Consider the following 18866-nt stretch of genomic DNA (forward strand, 5'->3'; position numbering starts at 1 on the left):
TAGAGAATTGTGGTGAGAATAATCCTGTCTCACAGAAGCTGAACAAATCTGGTTCATGTAATGTTATTGCAAGGAAATTTGAGAAACACAGAAACTAAAACCAACCTGTTGAAGGTGAACAAGAATGCGATTGAAAAAAAAAAAATGCTTATATTTTAGGTCAAAATTAAGTGAGACAGAAGAGTGCACAGAAGACTTTGCAGGTGGCATTAGGGACTCAGTGATCAAATTTTAAAAACACTCAGCCACAGCATACATCTGAACATTCAGCCCAAAGTCACCTAAGCTAAGAGTTCTATTTCTTCACATAAGGGGGAGGAATGAAGCTAAACAGGTGAGACAGAAAAGGAAAGCGCTGAGTTAATGGAAATTCCTTGTCAGAAAGAGTCGCTCAGGTCTTCTTTCTGTTCTCCAGAATTCCCCTTCTCCATTTTTCTCTCAGGCCTCGGACCTTTCCCCAGATTTGTGTAAATTTAATAATCAAACGGAATCCTGAAGGAGACAGTACTCGGCTCCTCTAAACTCTCACTTTTTAGGAAAAGAAGTCTCTCTATAAGGGAGAACAGAGAGGCCAGGAATTACCCCCATAGCTGGAGTCCCCGGGGCCTCGCACCCAAGAAAGATTGTTCAGGATGACAGGGAAAGGGGTTGCTCCAGCTTTTAGGAAAAGGGGCCACTGCCTTCATCCAACCACATACACCTAGCACAGTAAATTTTGTTTCGAGTCAAAGCTCTGGCTAGGGAAAGGGAGAGGGACAACTACAGCACGGGAGTCCCCAGATGACCCAGCTTCACTGTAGAGAGACCGGGATGGTAGCCAAGGGATTAAGGGTGAGGCCGAAGGAGACAGGGATTGGCACAAGAGCAGCTCAAAGTTTTAGGGCTCAGAACACTCTCTGGGTCTGAAAGGGGTTCGGGTTGATCTTCTCACCCTTGGGACAGAGCCACTCATGGCACTAGGAAAACATCATTTAGGGACTGTCGGCTGGGGGGTGGGGCAGAGGTGGTCACCTCTGCCAAACCCTAGTGTATTGTTTCCTTCTTATGGCCTTTTCTCAAGGCTTACTGGTCACAGACCCAAAGAATTTAAAGAGGTCAGTTCCTCATTCTGCCACTTTCCAGAGTTCCTTGAAAAGTAAGCTATTTGGGAGGAATGGGATTTCTTCTCTTCACTAGTACCTTTGGAAACAGGCATGCCTCCTCCTGCTCAGCCTTCACCTCCTCCCATACACAGTTTACTCTCTACTTTTGTCCGGATGGTGGACTGTCCTCTTTACTCACACTGTGGTAGAGGATTTGGGGTCCTTCTTATCCAGGGTCCCAGCCAGGGGGAAAGGGCCCAGGGGGCCTGGAGGCCACAGAGGCAAAGCACAGAAGAGCTGGGCCAGAAAAGAACCAGAAGCCAGGAGAGAACTAAGATCCTGCCACACAGCAGCGGGAGGAAAGAGCTAACCCAGAGCTTGGGGCAAGTTTATTTGACTTCCCTAACCCAGGAAGCTGCCAAGTTCTAAGATCCCATCAGACCCCCAAAAGCCCTCCGGGTTCCCACAATTCCTAACAGCAAAATGCTCTAGGCCAGCACTCTTCTCACTGCGCAGTCCTGGAGCCTGGCACGCCGCGTCCACCTTCAGGCCCCTGATTCTATGCCCAAGAAGAATGGCCGGGGTGGGACAGAGCAATCTTGGCCTTTTCCATCTTGACTCAGCTTCTGAGGCGTGTCCTAGAACACTGGGGACAGGGGCTCAGAATGTGTCTGAGGACCAAGCGCTGGGGAGGCTGAGAAGCTCAAGTCAGTCACGGGGAGACCAGAGGTCACTGCCAGAGACCCTGGGCTGGGGGCTTATTGTCTTGGGCTAACGCCAGCGCTGTAGAAACGCGCCCCGTTCTTTTCAAAGGAGACAAGGGGAAAAAACAGCTAGTTGCAGTCACTCTTGTTGGCATACCTTTCCCTTTAGCGCATCTCTTGTCTCATTTGCTCCTAACTTCCACCTTTCTTTGGTGTCCTTCTCTCCTTCCTCCCGTCTTTCTCTTAGGACATAGGCAAGAAAGTAGAGGCCCAGGCAAATGCGGGATAGGAGAGCTGAGTGGTATTTACAGTCTGGGAATGAGGGAAGTGGGGCGGGGGGGGGGGGCATACTCTAACACGTCACACCTCCCCCAATCCAGGACCCTGTCACTAGTTTCTGCGACAAAGTTGCACGAAGTTTGGTATCTACCCATACCCCTGAATGCGGCCCAGGGACTGTAGCAGAAAGCTGCTTCTGCTTCTGACTTGGCCCTTAGGCTTCTGCAAGCTGTTTTGGGCGGGCCCGGGGGTGGGAATCTCCGCAGCTCTGAGCCAGCTACGGGCGGTCCCCGTCCTGTCTGAACCAGACTGTCCCTGCAGTGCCAGCGCGGGAGGAAGTCAGGGATGCGCCGGCTGGGAGGAGACCCTTCCTCCGTGTCTGTGACGGGGAGCTCAGGGTGCGCACGCACCGGACAGTGAGGTCCCCCTCTCCAGGGCACTGCCACAGCCCTGTCCTGGCTCTTCGGTCCCCACCAGTCTATCCACACGGCAGACCGGGCGCTTTGGAGATGTGGCCATAGGGGGATTCCAAGTGTGACATACACTGTGGGAGCAGAAATTGGAGGCGGGTAAGAAGTTAAGCCCGCGAGGGCACAGGGCCCTGCGCGCGGGCGCAAGAGAGGCGAGGCCTCAGTTCTCCCCTCGCAGGTTTCCAACTCCTCCCCACCCCGTTCTGGGGCTCTGTCCTTGGGCCAAGCGGATCCGAGTCCCGGGTTATTTTCAGTCACAACCTCCTCCATCCCCGCCCCCACCCCCAATGTCGTGTCTCGGTTCCAAGAGGGAAGGGCAGTCCGACCTGCGGTGCGCGAGTCTCACGCCTGCCGCCGCGCGCCTGCGAGGAAGCCGGCCTGGCCGCTGCTCTGTGCGCGCAGCCCTTCCCCGCGCCATAAACGCGCGCCGAGCGCTCCTCCCGCCCGGGACTCGGGGAACGCTCCCGCCGGTCCCGCTCCCCGCCCTCTTGACGTCTCAGCTCTAAAACACCGGAGCATCGTCCGAGGCTCCAGCATTAATAAAAAGAGGACAAGGGAAAGGCCCACAGACCGTCGTGATCTCCTTGCGCCTTTGCTATCTGCGCAAGCGAGTCCAGTCCGCAGCCGCTGGGGGAAAAAGGCATCGCGGCGCCCAGTGCCACCTGGAATTTAGGGAACGGACTCTGACCCTATTTCCCGGCTAGGCTCATCCTGTACCCACGTCGTTCCCTCCTTTTTACCGGGGCGATTCCGAGATTTTAATTAAGACATCCGTCCCTGCATTGCGGAGGCAGGGTCCCAAATGGCGAGGCTGCCAGAGCACTTGGTTCCCATCCCGCGATCGGTGCCACAGCGGAAGGAAAGGTCGCGATCCAAACGCTCTTAGACCCCTCCCCCAGCGCGCGGGCCCTACTCCAGGCCCGCTCCATCGCGCCCCTCCCCCACCCTCAGCTCCACACAATTTCCTTCTTTCTGAAACACACACGCCCAGCCCACCCCGCCTCCCACGTAAAGGCCAGCCCTGTCTCTTTTTGTGCCCACATCCAAACTCAGCTGGAAGTTGAGAGCAGGGCAAAGTCAGAGATGCGCGGAAAGAGAGAATAAGAAGGGAGAAATCCAAGGGGGAGAGGGCGCAGAGAGGAGCTGGAGGTCGCAGGGTCAGGGGCAGACGTGGAGGACAGCCCCAGGGGCGCGGGCGCCGCGGCAGAACCGCAGCGCCTCCCCCGCGTCTGCCACCCGCGCGCCCAGCGGGGTCAAGCGTGGACTCACATGGTCGGACCGCAGAGCCGCTCTCAACTACTGCGAGTGGGTGGTTTCTGGGCTCCCCGAGATCCGCTCCCCGGCTGCCTGCGGTTTGAGGGCAGAAACAAAAACAAAACAAATCACGGGACACAATCGAGACGGGCCGTTCGGCGCCGCGGGGACCTCTCGCACTTAGCGCAGGAAAGTGGGCGCAGGGATCGCGGCGGCCGCGTGTAGCTTATAAATAGAGAACTTTTAGACCGAATCTACTAACAAATGAGAGTAGCGGGCGTAAATTTGCGCACGACCCCCCTTTCCGGGGACGACCCGACCACCCCTCCCGCCACTCTGTAGGCAGGATTTGGGAAGGGACAGATTCGGAAAGGAGGTGGAATTTAATTTTATGAGAATTTGCGGTAGTTTTGATATTTTTGCAGAGGGGGCACTCCGCCTCTTTGAACCTCCCTTCCGCCCACCTTTGCAGCTTCGTCCCCTCCCTACCCCTCCGCACCCCCCTACCCCCGGCAGGGCACTGAAGGTCCCTGCTAGGAAGCGCAAAGGCCCAGGCAAGCGGAGCTGCTAGGGGTTGGCTGTAGAAGCGGGGAGGGGGAGGGGAACACGGAGCCGGGATTCCCCGGGGATTACTGCAGCCACAGAGGGAAAGCAGAAAACTGCCAGCATTTGGGGGTTTCCTCTGACGCCGCGACGGGAATTTAGGTTATCCCGAGTTTGGGAGGGGAGTGCGAAAGGGTGAGTCCAGAAGGCACAAAGGAGTTCCTAGAGTGCAGATTTCCTTTCCCAGGGAACAATAAACCTCTAGTGCTAGCAAACCCCCTCTCAGCAACTTTACTTGAACCCTCGGCCCTGACGGGGCCGGGAGAGCGAAGGCGCACGCCGGAGTTAAGTCCCTGCTTGCCTTGGGGGCCGCAAGCTCTCGGAGAAGCGTGTCCTGCCGGCTGGTGCCCCAGGGTCTGGCTCGCTAGCTCCCCGGGGCCGGACGCCTTTTCGCCGAGCCCGCTCACACCTGCCGACCGGAAGAGATCTATTTCACCCGGAGTCTTGAGCACCACTAGCCGTCCGCCCGCCCCCTTTCCTTGCGCCAAGGCCGGATTGCCAATGGTGATTGGGTTAGTTCGATTTTCATTTTCTTTCAGGTGCTTCTTCGAAAACAAAACCCCGAGCACAGCAGACACTGCCTCTCCACTCCAAACTCTCTAGTTCGGGAGGTTGCTCACTAAAATTTTCCTGGATGTTTCACACGAACCACAGTCAGTAGGGTATCCATTGGGGCGGGAATGTGGGTTGGGGAAATTGAGGGCGCTGCAGGTGAGGCCCCGCAGGTGAAAGGAGGTTGCACTGATCCCCTTCGGAGGCTCGGTTCACGCAAGGCCTGTGGAGCGGGGGCCAAGCCCGCGTAATGGGCCTAAAAGCGGCCTCCAGCTGGGAGGAGGGAGCCGGCGAACGGTGCTGCTTCTTCTTTACATTGCCTACCCCAGTCCCACACCACCATCCCGCCCCCTGTTAACGGAAATGTCAAATGCCTAACCTCTACCCCTCACTCCTAGGAGAAAATCAGAGAGGGTTTCCGAGGCAGTTGGTGTGGGGGCGTTGCTGCCCCATACGCGCTTCTTCCAACACCACTTCCCACCTATTACCGCCCCATAAACGGAAAAGTTATTTTGTTTTTCCCGGAAACCAGCCCGGTTTGGAAGGAGAGGGGAAAAGCAGAGGCGCTAAGGGGTTGCACCAGCCACTCACCCGGCGGGGTGTGCTCACCGCCCCCGAGTCCACGCAAGCGGGCCCGCCAGACAGTGCCAGCCCCCCCCACCGCCTCCAAGCCCGCGCGGCGGGCGCTCGGGCAGAAGGCGCGCTTCCCCCAGGACCCGGCCTGAAGCGCACTTGAAGGTGCTCCCAGACGGAGCTGGATGGAGCCCGGGTGTCCCGAGGCACTCCAGCCTGGCTTGCGCTCCCCTTGCTACGTACCTGTCCCAACCTCCCAGCTCCAGTTGCTGCCCGGGCTGGGGAGCCCGGCCTGGAGCCCCTGCCTCTAGCGGAGCCCGCCCCCGCTCTATCCGCGCGCGCTCGCCTTCCGGGACGCTGGGCCAGATATGGGGAGATCGCGGGCCATTGGCTTGGGCCACTGTTTCGAACTGGCTTCGAGTATATGCCCAGATTTCGCGGCACCTTTGTGGGCTGGGAAGACAGAGTCCAGGCCAGCGCCTTACCTTTCACCCCACCCGGACCTCCCCTAACCCTGCCGGTTAACTCCGCAAGGAAACTTCCTTGCGGGCCGAGTGTGGAGGTCAATGAGTGCTTGCGGCTTTTCTCGAAGGTTCTGGGGGTTCGTACTAGAGGAACAGGCCCTATGGAGACAGAAAAGATAGACGCACAAGCTGCAGTCCCGTGGCTGTGTTCAGCGCGAAGTTCACGTCTATTGTTTTCTGCCTCGGGGAAAGCTGCCCAGTGTGATAGATCTTTTTAGAGCCCATCACTGGAAGAAAAATCCTGGTGATAACGATTATCTCCCGCTCGCGCTATCTTGCCATCGCCCCAATTCATCTCCCTCCCGCTCCAGCCCCTCGGGGAGAGGAGGAGAGGAAGGGGCTGGCGGGAGGACGGGCCAAGCCGCTGCCCTCGGATGGAGCGGAGAGGCACGAGGCCACTTCATCCGTCCCATTCCGCTCCGGGCTGGGGAGAGAGGACACCGCGGCTTTCTTTCCCTGCCAAGCCTCACGCTTCTTTCAAATGATTTTAGTCTGGTGCTCCGGTCTATCCATATACATTTCCAATCTCATGGCTCATAAACTATTAGCAAAATGGTTTCATTATTCACCTTCTGTATCCTACAAAAGGGAGAAAAGAAGGGAGCGGCAGGAAGGCAGAGTGGGGGTGGGGGGCAGTCGTTGGACACTAGTTAACAATGATCCTGCCCGTGTTTAAATCATGGTTCAGACTGCCTTCTTCAAGCTGACATTCAACAAATCTGATCCGTTTCCAAGGATCTGTAGCCGACCCCTTCTCTCCCCCTCTACCCTCCCCTCTTTTGCTCTCTCTTTCTCTCCATCCATCACTATCCATCGCCCCCTAACACCCAGGTTTCTAGAGGGACCAGATGAATAGCTAAGATACTGCAAATCCATTATTTGCTTCATTAGGTGTCATCAATAAGGCACGCCCTTCCGATACGACACATATGATTATTTGGTTAGAATGACTACCCCGCTACCCTTAAGGGGGGTGTTGGTGATGGAATCACATACCATCCCTGAAACCAAGCCGTCCTAAGTGACAAGGCTAAAATGATAACCAAGAAATTGGCCGAAGGCTTGGTGTGGCGCCCATGTGCCCAACTGGGCACCAAGTCCTCTTCTGGCTTCCGCAAGACGGGGGACGCGAGGAAGTTGCAAAGTGGTGTGTATGTGTGTGTGTGTATGCCTGCGTGTGCGCGCGCGCGCAAGCGCGTGCCCGTGTGAATGTGTGTGGAGAGAATGGGGGGGGGGTAACCGATCGGGGTCTTTGTTTGCCTCTGAGAGGTGGCAAAAGAATTTTTTTTTTAAATTTTGCCTGAGAAAGCTGGAATTAAAAGACAAATAGAAACAAACTGGCTCGTGGAGGCCCGAGAACTCTGTGCATGGGCTAAACAAGGTAGAAAACTGCGGGCAGGCGTGAACTGGCAGAAGCGGCCTTGGGCGACGGGAATCCGACCGGCTTCTCCGCTGGGGGCGATGATGATATTGTCTCCACCGATACTTTTAACTTTTCATAAATTCTATCTAGAATGACTCTATCACAACACACGCGCGCGCGCGCACACGCACACACACACATACACACACGCTCCTCCCTGCACTTTTTGAAAATATTAAGGACGCTAGGCAAGTGAGATTGCGGTAATTATCCCTGGATGTAGAAACCAATCTGGCTGCGGGAGGCCCCTCTGCAGTCGCCCGCGGCAGCGGCGGCGGCTGCGCGCGGACCCGCGCAGAGGCCGGGGACTCCGGGCGCCTGCTAGGTCACCGCGCCGCGCGGCCGCCGCTCGCCGGCTGTTTAATATACATGGGGTGGGAACGGAGGGAAACGATCTCGGGCCTGCACGTCCTGCAGGAAAAAAAAAAAAAAAAAAAAAAGGAAAGAAAGAAAAAAAGAAATCAATTTGCTATTTATTTTTGAAAAATACAGATTTAGGGAATTTTTTTTTTCCACCCCGACCCCCTCCAAGAACGGCGGCCCACATTTAATTACGTCTTTTAATGACTTTTCCCTTATTTGCCATTGCTATTTCACGTGAAGGGCGGGGGCGGGGTGGGGTTTCTTTGGGGGGTTTTCAATTCTGGTATCTTCAAAAAGATTTGCCTTATGTGTTAATTGCATGCTGTTAAGCACATCTGGGACTGCGTGCTGACCAACTCGGACCAACTTTTAATTAACACATTGACCCGGCGAAGAAGCAGCCGCCCAGCCTCCCCCTCGAAATATGTATATTAGCCGCGCGGAAGCCGCTCGGCCCGCGCCGCCAGGTGCGTGCGAGGAATTGCCTGCATCGAGGGGCGGGAGGGGGTGCAGATTGCAAGCGCTCGCTCTCTTCCAGCTAACATTTTCTCGCCTTCCCTCTAGGAAAACAAAGAAAAAGGAGTGAGTGACCGGCTCCAGAAGCAGGCATCTTATATCCTTTAATGTGACTTGACCCTGGGCGGGGAACTTAGGAGGATGGAAGGGAAAGACTCTGGAATCATTTCTAATCAGCCTAACCTGGGCTTATTGGGTCTGAGCTGAGATGGAGCCTGAGTTCTTTAAATGGTCCAAGTTCTCTGTGAATGAAGAGAAGCGGTGGCCAAGAAGCCTGGTGGCAGGAGGGACCCGGCCAACGGCTGCCTTTTGTGGTTCTGGCCTTCCTGCTTCCAACCTCCTCCCCTGCGCCACGGGCTCCCGGAAGGAAAACCGCAAACTCTCGCAGGCCCTGGGTCTGGGGACCGGGAATAGGGGTCCCCCCTGCCTGGAGCGCACTGCAGGCAGGAAGCAGAAGGGAATCTATGGCTAGTGTTGGGCTCTAGGCCCAGTGGCCGAGTCTAGAGTGTTCCGGGGTGATCTTCTAGCCAGGCCAGTCACATCCCGGCTGGAGGGAGGAGGAAACCCGGAACGCTCCCCGACGATGCCACCTGCAGAAACATGCAATTTCACCCTGAGTAATTTCATTCAGAATGGATGGCGTCTCACTGGACTGGTGCCTTCAAAGTGAGTGCCTCGCCGGCTTCCCCGTAGAGCACAAATGCGGGTTAATCCCCAGATACGTACTCATTTTCTTTTTCCGCATCTAATCTCCACGGACTCGCTCTTCCAAGTGCTTAGCTGCAGCATACATCCCTATAAAAAAAAATGTCAAAGCGGTATTCCTTCTCCCAGCCATAAAAAAGTTGGAGCGAATCGCTCCCAAGTTACCGTTTAACGTCCCCTCCAGGTAACAGTTGAAGTTTCTTGTTTGACATTTTTCATTCCCCAATACAGAACTTTTCAATAAATATGTAGTACCAGCGCGAGCAGAAGTATATGTCGCAATAAATTCATGGCTGTATGCTCTATGTCGATGCTTTGCAAAATTTAATGTGATGAGATTGCTCCCCAAATTCCTTCCACTTCTTTTCTCCCCCCCCCCCATTCTTATTCTCCTTTTTGTGTCCTTCCCTGGAATCTACTTTGCCCATCAATTTATCAGGGAATCTGCAAAAACTTAAAACTGACAAAATAGAGAAGATAAAGACAGAGCAAAGTTCTGTTACTCAGTAATTCCTGAGTTCCTCCAGATCTCTTTATATTCAGATAAAGATTAAAGGCATAATCAGAGCACATCTTTAGTCAGGAGGAAAAAAAAAAGTATATATATATATATATATATATATATATATATATATCAGTTGGTAATTTACAACTGGTAAATTACAATGTCTCTTTGCAGAGAAAAGGCCTCTGAAAAGTTAGCACAAGCATTACCCAAATGGCTTTATTTTTGAGTTTTAGTGGACCACAGCTACTTATTTCAGCTCACAAATTGGTCTGCAAAATTGCAGCACACACCTGACATCCAGGGAAAAAACAAGAGTTGGTTACCCCAGCTGGTTCTTTTGATTTACTCTGCCTGGTAAGATGTACGCTGGTGTGTTTTGATAAGAGGGAAAAAAAGGGAGTCAGCAGTTTGATTTGGAAACTCTTTTACTGCTGAATATGGTTGCAGGTTTAAACTAAAGAATGTGTTTCTGCTGGGGACATTTGCATGACACATCCATATGCATTAGCAGCTGCACGGTGTTATATCATCAGATCCTGGGAGCATTTATCTTTTTTTCCCCTTCTGTCTTTCTCAGAGGAAGCTGGTAAGTGGCTTATAGGAGAACCATATAGACTTTAAAGATATATGAGTGTTCCTGAGTCCTTCGGGCCCTCAGCACCTAATTGGCCTACAGCAACTTGTTTTTTTGAGGACTTTGGAGTATCTGAAGTATCTTACTCCCTGGTTACATTTTTTAACCTTTAAGATGGATCAACTGGGAATAAAACATAATAAAAATTATCCAAAGAAAGGGGCCTTGGCTATTCAACTCTGTATTTATGAAAACTGTGTTGTAATCAACATTCCTCTGCTAGTTTGCTTTGTGACTTAACAGAGAAACTTTTTATCAGGTACATTTGCCATAAATGCATTAGTTTTCATTCTTGATACTTGACAGAGGTAATATTTTTGAATATCAGGATAGCTAAGACCTTTCCACACTACTGTGTACTAATGGCATCAGAGACCACAAGAGCAGATCTAAAAAAATGTGTGCTCCTTCAGACACTGTATGAGCTGTACAAAGGCCACTGTATGATATCTGCAGCAACGGTTGGCATCTAATCCTACCTGAACTTTGTTTCATATGTCTGATTCTCTCTGAATTCCAGTGATCTGTAAACAACAGGAACCACCATGTCAAACTGAAATCAGAAGGAAACTGAATTTGTATTTGGTCTGCTTCCGTTCAGTAGCACAGCCGACTTATTAAAAAAAGAAAACTGTACCTTTAAATTGTAGTTATTGAGTCAGGGTGACTAGGAAGCATATAGACCCAAACCAAGATACTAACCGAAGCACATTTTTAAAAATCACTTCCTATCAGCTCACACTCAGTGTTTTGTGGAATTGTTTGAGACTAGCCATGCTCAAATTTTTAAAGTATTAGTGTATTACAGGTATATTACAAAGTGAACAAAAAATCTTCACACACACACACACACACACACACACACACAGTAAAAAAGATAATAATCCTTAGGAATTCGTACGGCCAATTAAGATATCCTACTGGAGGTATTGGGTTTTTTTTCTCCCTTTGTTGTAGCTTTTTTGGTCATGAGAGAAGATATTTAGAGGAAAAAGGAAATGACAAAAATTAATAAAATGATGTCACATTTTTTTTTCCTAAAATACTTGGAACTAATATGCACTACTGTACGAGTGGGTATGCACAATGACACATAAATATGCATGAGCCTAAATAATAATCTATTTTTATGTCTTGTTTCCAGATGTTTGCAAATAACACTAGTGCATTGGCTTGACCTAACCAAAAGGTAGCTAAGATCTCCGCCATTCAATTGAATACTAGATAAGTATCACAGAACAAACTTCTTCTGCCTTCCATTGCACAAAAGTTGTTGGGCTTTTTTTTTTTTTTTTAAACTATTCAACTTTAAAACAGTAATTTACTATCATGTGGATGAAAGTAAAAACAGTTGCTTGGTATTATATAATGGAAAATTAACCAGCTGCATTATTTTGTTCAATTAATTATTTTAGTGATAACTAGAACAACCAATTATTAGAACTGGTAAGTTTAGTTGTTTAGAACATGGGCCGGAATTAATTCTGTGGCTAACTATGATCAGGGGTTGCGTGTTACACTCCCAACTCTAACCAGCCCTGGACAGTTATGTCCCAGAGGTGACAAAAGGAACAAAAAAGAATGCAGATAAATTTGCCTGAACCAGAGAAAAGCATTTATTTATTTATTTTCTTTTTCTTTTTCTTTTTCTTTTTTTAAGATTTTATTTATTTGACAGAGAGAGATCACAAGTAGGCAGAGAGGCAGGCAGAGAGAGGAGGAAGCAAGCTCCCCGCTGAGCAGAGAGCCCGATGATGCTCAATGCAGGGCTGGATCCCAGGACTCTGGGATCCTGACCTGAGCTGAAAGCAGAGGCTTTAACCCACTGAGCCACCCAGGAGCCCCCCAAATACTTATTTTTTAAAGTATACATCTTCTTTACAGCATCAAGTACGGAATCTATGGGACACGTGTCTACAATCCGATGAAATGTCTTTGGCAAGATTTATTAGAGAACAGGAACAGGGAGCAAAAAGACCTGGCAAAGGCTACAAGGAGAGCTTTGCTAGGATGAAGAACACTACCTCTCAGGTATTGGTGCGTCATTTAAAACTCTTAGAGAGCAGATGCTACCGCTTCAGTGTATATTCGTTTTAAGATGAAGAAAGAATTTGTTTGCTTTCAGATTGTATTTTGACATTAAACATTTCTCGATGCATTAATAGTGTCAATAGACTTTGGGATACAGGGGATCTGGAAGAATTACTTATTTGTCTATCCATTCAGCTCTTGGTTATGTTTTCAAAATCATTCTATTTCTTTCTCTAAGCCTTTCCTTGTCACAGGACACACTATCATAGGCTCTTTGAAACACGATGGCTAAGATAAATGGGAGACCATGACAACAGATCACCTTGATTCAGCAGATCTAAATCAAAAAGCGGAGATAAGTCTTGTTAAGTCAGTATTTAATTCTACAGCCATTTATTCATAGTAGTATGAACTACGTAATATGGATATTCGAAAGCCAATGATTGTAGTCTGGCATGTAAGGAGCTCAGATGTTGCCACTCTAACAAGTGAAAAACTGAACAATCTTATTTACATCCACCAGAGAAGTGAGGTCACAGGGCAAAATTTCTACCCCCCAAATTGGAAAGACAGACAGATGAAAACAAACCATCACAACCTATGGCAACAAAATCCCAAGTGTGAAAACCTCCTTGGGAACCAGTCCTGGGGTAGGAAAACAGCAACTGCAACTGAGAAATTGCCAGAGGCTCAGTGTGGACAGATGTGAGAGCTCAGAACTCTGACAGGAGCTCATTACAGATGGGACCCCATCCTTCTGTGGCTTTTATTTTGAGGAACTGTACACCTCACTGTGAATATCAGGTAAAACTCCTCAGACTTCTGGCAGGAGGAGGGGAAAAGAAACTAATTTTTCTATGTCTTTCGGGGGCGCCTGGGTGATTCAATGGGTTAAAGCCTCTGCCTTCAGCTCAGGTCATGATCCCAGAGTCCTGGGATGGAGCATGACACATTGGGCTCTCTGCTTAGCAGGGAGCCTGCTTCCTCCTCTCTCTGCCTGCCTCTCTGCCTACTTGTGATCTCTCTCTGTCAAATAAATAAATAAAATCTTAAAAAAAAAAAAAGCAACTTTATGTCTTTTGTTTTTTTGTATGTGGTTTTTTTGTGTGTTTGTTTTTTCACAAAGCCTAATCTCAGGAGAAACTATTTTGCCAGAGCCTAACCTACTTGGGCTTAACAGAGCCTAACCTACTTGAGGAAAGGGAAATACCAAACTCCAGCCCCCTCTAGCCATTATGTCCCACCTAAGGGGATGACACTGAGACGCACTGGTGAAATGCACATATTAAAACACTGTGATCTAATCATAACACTATAGAACGTGTCCAGCATCCAGACACCTTACCATCATATTACTAAATTACTAAATTACATTACTAAAGACCTATTGACTACAGTTTCCTTTGCCCAGTATATCGTGTCCATCTCCCAACAAAAATTATAAGGCATACTGAAAAGCAGTAAGCACAGTTTAAAGAGACTAAACAAGCATTAGAACCAGTGAGATATGGCAGGAATTTTGGAATTAGTAGACCAGGAATTTAAAAAATACATATGATTAATATGATAAGGGCTTTAACGGTAAAAGTAGATAGCATGCAAGAGCAAAGGGGTAATGTAAACAGAGATATAGAAGTTCTAAGAAAAAATAAAAAAGAAATACTAGAAAAAGACTAAGAGAAATGAAAAATGCCTTTGATGGTCTCACTAGGAAACTGGACACAGCTGAAGAAAGAATCTCTGAGTTGAGAATGTGACCATAAAAACTTAGAAAACTGAGAGCATGAGAAGAAAAAAAATAGAATAAAACATCCAGGAACTGTGGGACAACTACAAGTTGTAATACTTACAATCAGAATACCGTAAGAGGAAAGAATGAAAGAACAGAAGCAATATTTGAAACAGTAATGACTGAGAATTTCTCACAATTGATGTCAGACATCAAACCACAGATCTAGAAAGCTCAAGGAACACCAAGTAGGATAAACGTCAAAAAGAGACTACACTAGATAGATCATATTCAAACTTTAGAAAATCAAAGATAAAGAAAAAAATCTTGAAAGAAGCCAGAACAAAATCTTACATATAGGGGAACAAACAAAAATTACATATGATGTCTCCTCAGAAACCATGCAAACAAAAAAAGAGTGGAGTGAAATATTTAATGCATTGAGAAAAAAACTACCAACCTAGAATTCTGTACCCTTTGAAATTATTCTTCTAAAATGAGGGTGTAATAAAGACTTTCTTAGACAAACGAAATTGAAGGAATTTGTTGCCAGTACACTTGCAAGAAATGTTAAGTTCTTTAGAGAAAAGAAAAATGATGTAAGTCAGGAACTTGGATCTACATAAAGAAAGGAAGAGCTTTAGAGGAGGAATAGTGAGTATAAAATAAAAACATTTATTTTTATTGTTCCTAATTGATCTAAGCGATATCAACTTATTCAAGATAATAAAAGCAGTAATACATTCGATGATTATAGTTTATATATAAATGAAAATGAATGAAAAAATGATCTAAAGAACAGGAGGGAGGAAATGGAATTATTTTGTAATTGTAATGTACTTGCACTAACCATGCTATAGTGTTATTTGAAAATGGACTTGGATTAGTTGAAAATATATATTCAATATATATTTAGTTGAAAATATATATATATATTGATTAGTTGAAAATATATATTCCAAACTCTAAGGCAGCCACTTAAAAATAAAACAGTAAAACAATATGCATAATTGATGTGCTATGAAATGAGAGGAAATGGAATAACATAAAATGCTCAATTAAAATAACAAAAACAAAAAATTATAGAAGACAAAAAAAGGGACAAAGAATAAGAACAACAAATAGAAAACAGTAACATATATAGTAGATAGTAATTTAACTATATCAATAATCACTTTAAACACCCATGCTTTAAATATACCAAATAAAAGACAAAGGTTGTCAAAGTAGATCAAAAAACAAGGTTTAACTATGTTATCTACACGGAACCCACTTTAAATATTAAGTCACTCATTAATTGAAAGTAAAGGGATGGAGGAAAATATACCATGCTAACACTAATTAAAAGAAAATGGGAGTGGCCATATTAATTTCAGATAAAGCAGAACAAGGAAACTTGTCAGGGATAAAGAACAACATTATGTAATGATAAAGAGCATAATATTCTTTTTTTTAAAGATTTATGTATTTAAAAGAGAGATTAACTTCTTAAATTCATATGGAACATTCACCAAGATAGGCCCCATTCTGAATCATAAAACACAACAAATTTAAAAGAAAAGAAATTATGTATGTCTATTCAGATCACAATAGGATTAAACAAGAAATCAATCACAAAAATATAGCTGGGAAATTCCAAAATACTTGGAGATTAAAAACACTCTTCTCAATAACTCATAAATCAAAGAAGAAAGCTCAAGACAAATTAAAAGAGATTTTGAACTAAATAAAAATGAAAGTACATGGGACGACTGACTTCGGCTCAGGTCATGATCCCGGAGTCCCGGCATCGAGTCCCGCATCGGGCTCCCAGCTCCACGGGGAGTCTACTTCTCTCTCTGACCTTCTCCTCATTCATGTTCTCTCTCACTGTCTCTCTCTCAAATAAATAAATAAAATCTTTAAAAAAAAAATGAAAGTACAGTTCATCAAAATTTGTGAGATTTGGCAAGAGCATCACTTAGAGGGAAATTTATAGCACTGAATGAATGTAATAGAAAAGAAGAAAGATCTAAAATTAATCAAGCTTCCACCTTAGGAAGCTAGGGAAACTAGGGAAAAAAAGAACAAAATAAATCTAAAATAAACAGAGTAAAAGAAATAATAGAAATTAGAGCAGAAGTAAATGAAATTGAAAACAGGAGATCAATGAAGAAAAATCGACAAAATTGAAAGCTGTTTCTCTGAGAAGACCAATAAAATGAGAAGCCTTTAGCCAAGCTAATGGGAAAAAGAAAGAGAGGAGAAATTATTGATATTATAAATCAAAGAGAGAACATAACTACATATCTCATGAATACCAAAAGAATAATAAAGGAATATTATGAACAACTCTATGGCCACAAAGTTGACAATTAGATGAAAGGGATTTTGATATTAGGGTGATGCTGACCTCAGAGAATGAGTTAGGAAGTAATTCTTTTGCTTCTATTTTTGGAAGAGATTATAGATAATTGGTAAAATTTCTCTCTGAAACAATTGATGGAATTTACCAGGGGATTCATCTGGGCCTGTTGCTTTCTGCTTTGGAAGTTTACTAATTAGTGATTCAATTTGGTTAGTAACTATAAGCTAATTCAAGTTATTTCTTCTTGTGTGAGTTTTGACAGATTATATCTTTAAAAACATTTTCCATTTCATTTCTCCATTTCATCTAATCCAACAAAGTATAAAAAGATTTATATACCACAATCAAAGAAGATTTATTCCAGATATACAAGGCTGGCTGAACATTTGAAAAAACAGTTAATGTAAGGTATCACATCAACAGGCTAAAGAAGAAAGTCTCATGATATACCACTTGATGCAGAAAAAATATTTAACAGAATCTAACACCAGTTTATGATAAAAATTCTCAGCATACTAGGAATAGAAGAGAACTTCTCCAACCTAATAAAGAATATCTACCAAAAAAAAAACAAAAAACCCATAAGTAATATGCTTAGTGGTGAGAAACTAAAGACTTTCCTGATAAGATCAAGAACAAGGCAAGAATGTCCCTTCTCACTGCTGCTTTTCAACATCGTACTAGAAGTCCTAGCTAATACAATAAGAGAATAAAAGGTCATGAAAGTCATCTGCTTGGGAAGAAGAAATAAAACTGTCTGTTCATAGATGACATGATTGTTTATATGCAGAAAATCTGGAAGAAAACCAACAACAAAAACCCTCCCTAGAACTAATAAGCAATTGTAGCCAAATTGCAGTATACAAAGTTAATATGTAAAAGTCAACTGCTTTCCTATATACCAGCAATAAACAAAAGGAATTTTGAATTAAAAATGCACTACCACCTACATTAGTGCCAAAAAAAGAGAAATACTTAAGTTAAAATCTAACAAAACATATGCAACATCAATGTGAAGAAAACTACAAAACTCTGGGAAAACAGAAATCAAAGACTAAATAAATGGAGAGATATTCCATGTTCATGGATAGAAAGACTCAACATTGTGAGGATGTAGTCCTTCCCAACTTGATGTATAGATTCAAGGCAATTCCAATCAAAAGTTATTTTGAGGTTATCAACAAACTGATTCTAAAGTTTATAGGAAAGTGGCCAAGACTCAAAATAGCCAGTGCAATACTGAAGGAGAACAATGCTGGAACATTGACACTACTTGATTTCAAGACCTACTTTAAAGTTTCAGTATTCAAAACACTGTGGTATTGATGAAAAAATGGACAACAAGATCAATAGGACAGATTAGAGACCCCAGAAATAGACACATATAAGTATAGTTAACTGATCTTTTACAAAAGAATAAAAGCAATATAATGAAGAAGATAGTCTTTCCAACCAATGGTGCTAAAACAACTAGACATCCATATGCAAAAATGAATCTAAACATAAACTTTACACTGTTAACAAAAATTAACTCAAATTGTATCAAAGACCTAAATACAGAACACAAAACTAAAAATTCCCATTAGCTAATATAGGAAGAAACCTAAATGATCTTGGGTATGGTGCTGACTTTTTACATACAACACCAAAGGCAGTATCTATGAAAGAAGCAACTGATAAGTTCAGACCTCATTAAAATTTTAAAACATCTACTCTGTGAAAGACAGTCTCAAGAGAATGAGAAGACAAACCACAAATTTTACAAAGGACTGTTACCAAAATATACAAAGAACACTTGAAACACAGTAATAGTAAGAGTAACAACCCAATTAAAAAATGGATAAAAGATGTGAACAGACAATTCACAAAGGAGAAATACAGATGGCAAGCAAACTCATGAAAAGATGTTTAATATCGTATCTCATCAAAGAATGGCAAATTAGAACTATAATGAAATAACACTACACAATTACTAGAATGACCAAAATCCAAACACTGACAACAACAAATATTGGTGAGAACGTAGAACAAAAAAAAAAAAAAAAAAAAAAAATTCAATGCTGGTAGGAATGCAAAATGGTACAGCCACTTTGGAAGACAATCTGACAATTTCTTACAAAACTAAACATATTTTTACCTTACAAGCAGCAGTTGCATTCTTTGGTATTTATGAATGGAAAACTATGTCCACAGTAATACCTTGCACTTAGATGTTTATAACAGCTTTATTCTTAATTTCTAAAATTTGGAATCAACCAATAGGTCATTCAGTAAGGTAATGGAGAAATAAACTGAAGTATATTCAGACAATGGAATATTATTCAAGGTTAAAAAGAAATGATCAAGTTAGGAAAAGGCATGGATGAAATGTAAATGCATATTACTAGGTAAAAGAAGCCATTTTGAAAAGGCTATGTATTGCATAATTCCAACTATGTGACATTCTGGAAAAGGCAAAACCATGGGGGCACTAAAAAGGTCAGTGGTTGCCAAAGACTAGGGGAGAGGGAGGGATGAACAGGCGGAGAGCAGAGGATTTTTAGCACAGGGAAAGTATTCTGGATGATAC

General features: G+C 45.0%; 1 protein-coding gene and 1 long non-coding RNA gene across 5 annotated transcripts in view; both read right to left on the reverse strand.

The window, feature by feature from the left end:
• ESRRG (estrogen related receptor gamma) overlaps positions 1-3882 on the reverse strand; it is a 621316-nt gene extending 617434 nt beyond the window's left edge. For all 3 annotated transcript variants that reach the window (XM_082703835.1, XM_082703840.1, XM_082703828.1), the window contains exon 1: positions 3805-3882. In XM_082703835.1, coding sequence (XP_082559961.1) covers positions 3805-3806 — 2 coding nt within the window. In that variant the 5' untranslated portion in view covers positions 3807-3882. The remainder of the gene's footprint in view (positions 1-3804) is intronic.
• A 4019-nt stretch (positions 3883-7901) lies between these two features.
• Positions 7902-18866, reverse strand: part of LOC309850194 — a 28132-nt gene continuing 17167 nt past the window's right edge. For both annotated transcript variants that reach the window (XR_014304125.1, XR_014304126.1), the window contains 3 exons: positions 10670-10743; positions 9070-9138; positions 7902-8387 (listed from right to left, as the gene is read on the reverse strand). This is a non-coding gene — a long non-coding RNA (uncharacterized lncRNA). The remainder of the gene's footprint in view (positions 8388-9069; positions 9139-10669; positions 10744-18866) is intronic.

Source organism: Mustela nivalis, assembly GCF_964662115.1.
Source record: "Mustela nivalis genome assembly, chromosome: 16".
Taxonomy (NCBI): domain Eukaryota; kingdom Metazoa; phylum Chordata; class Mammalia; order Carnivora; family Mustelidae; genus Mustela; species Mustela nivalis.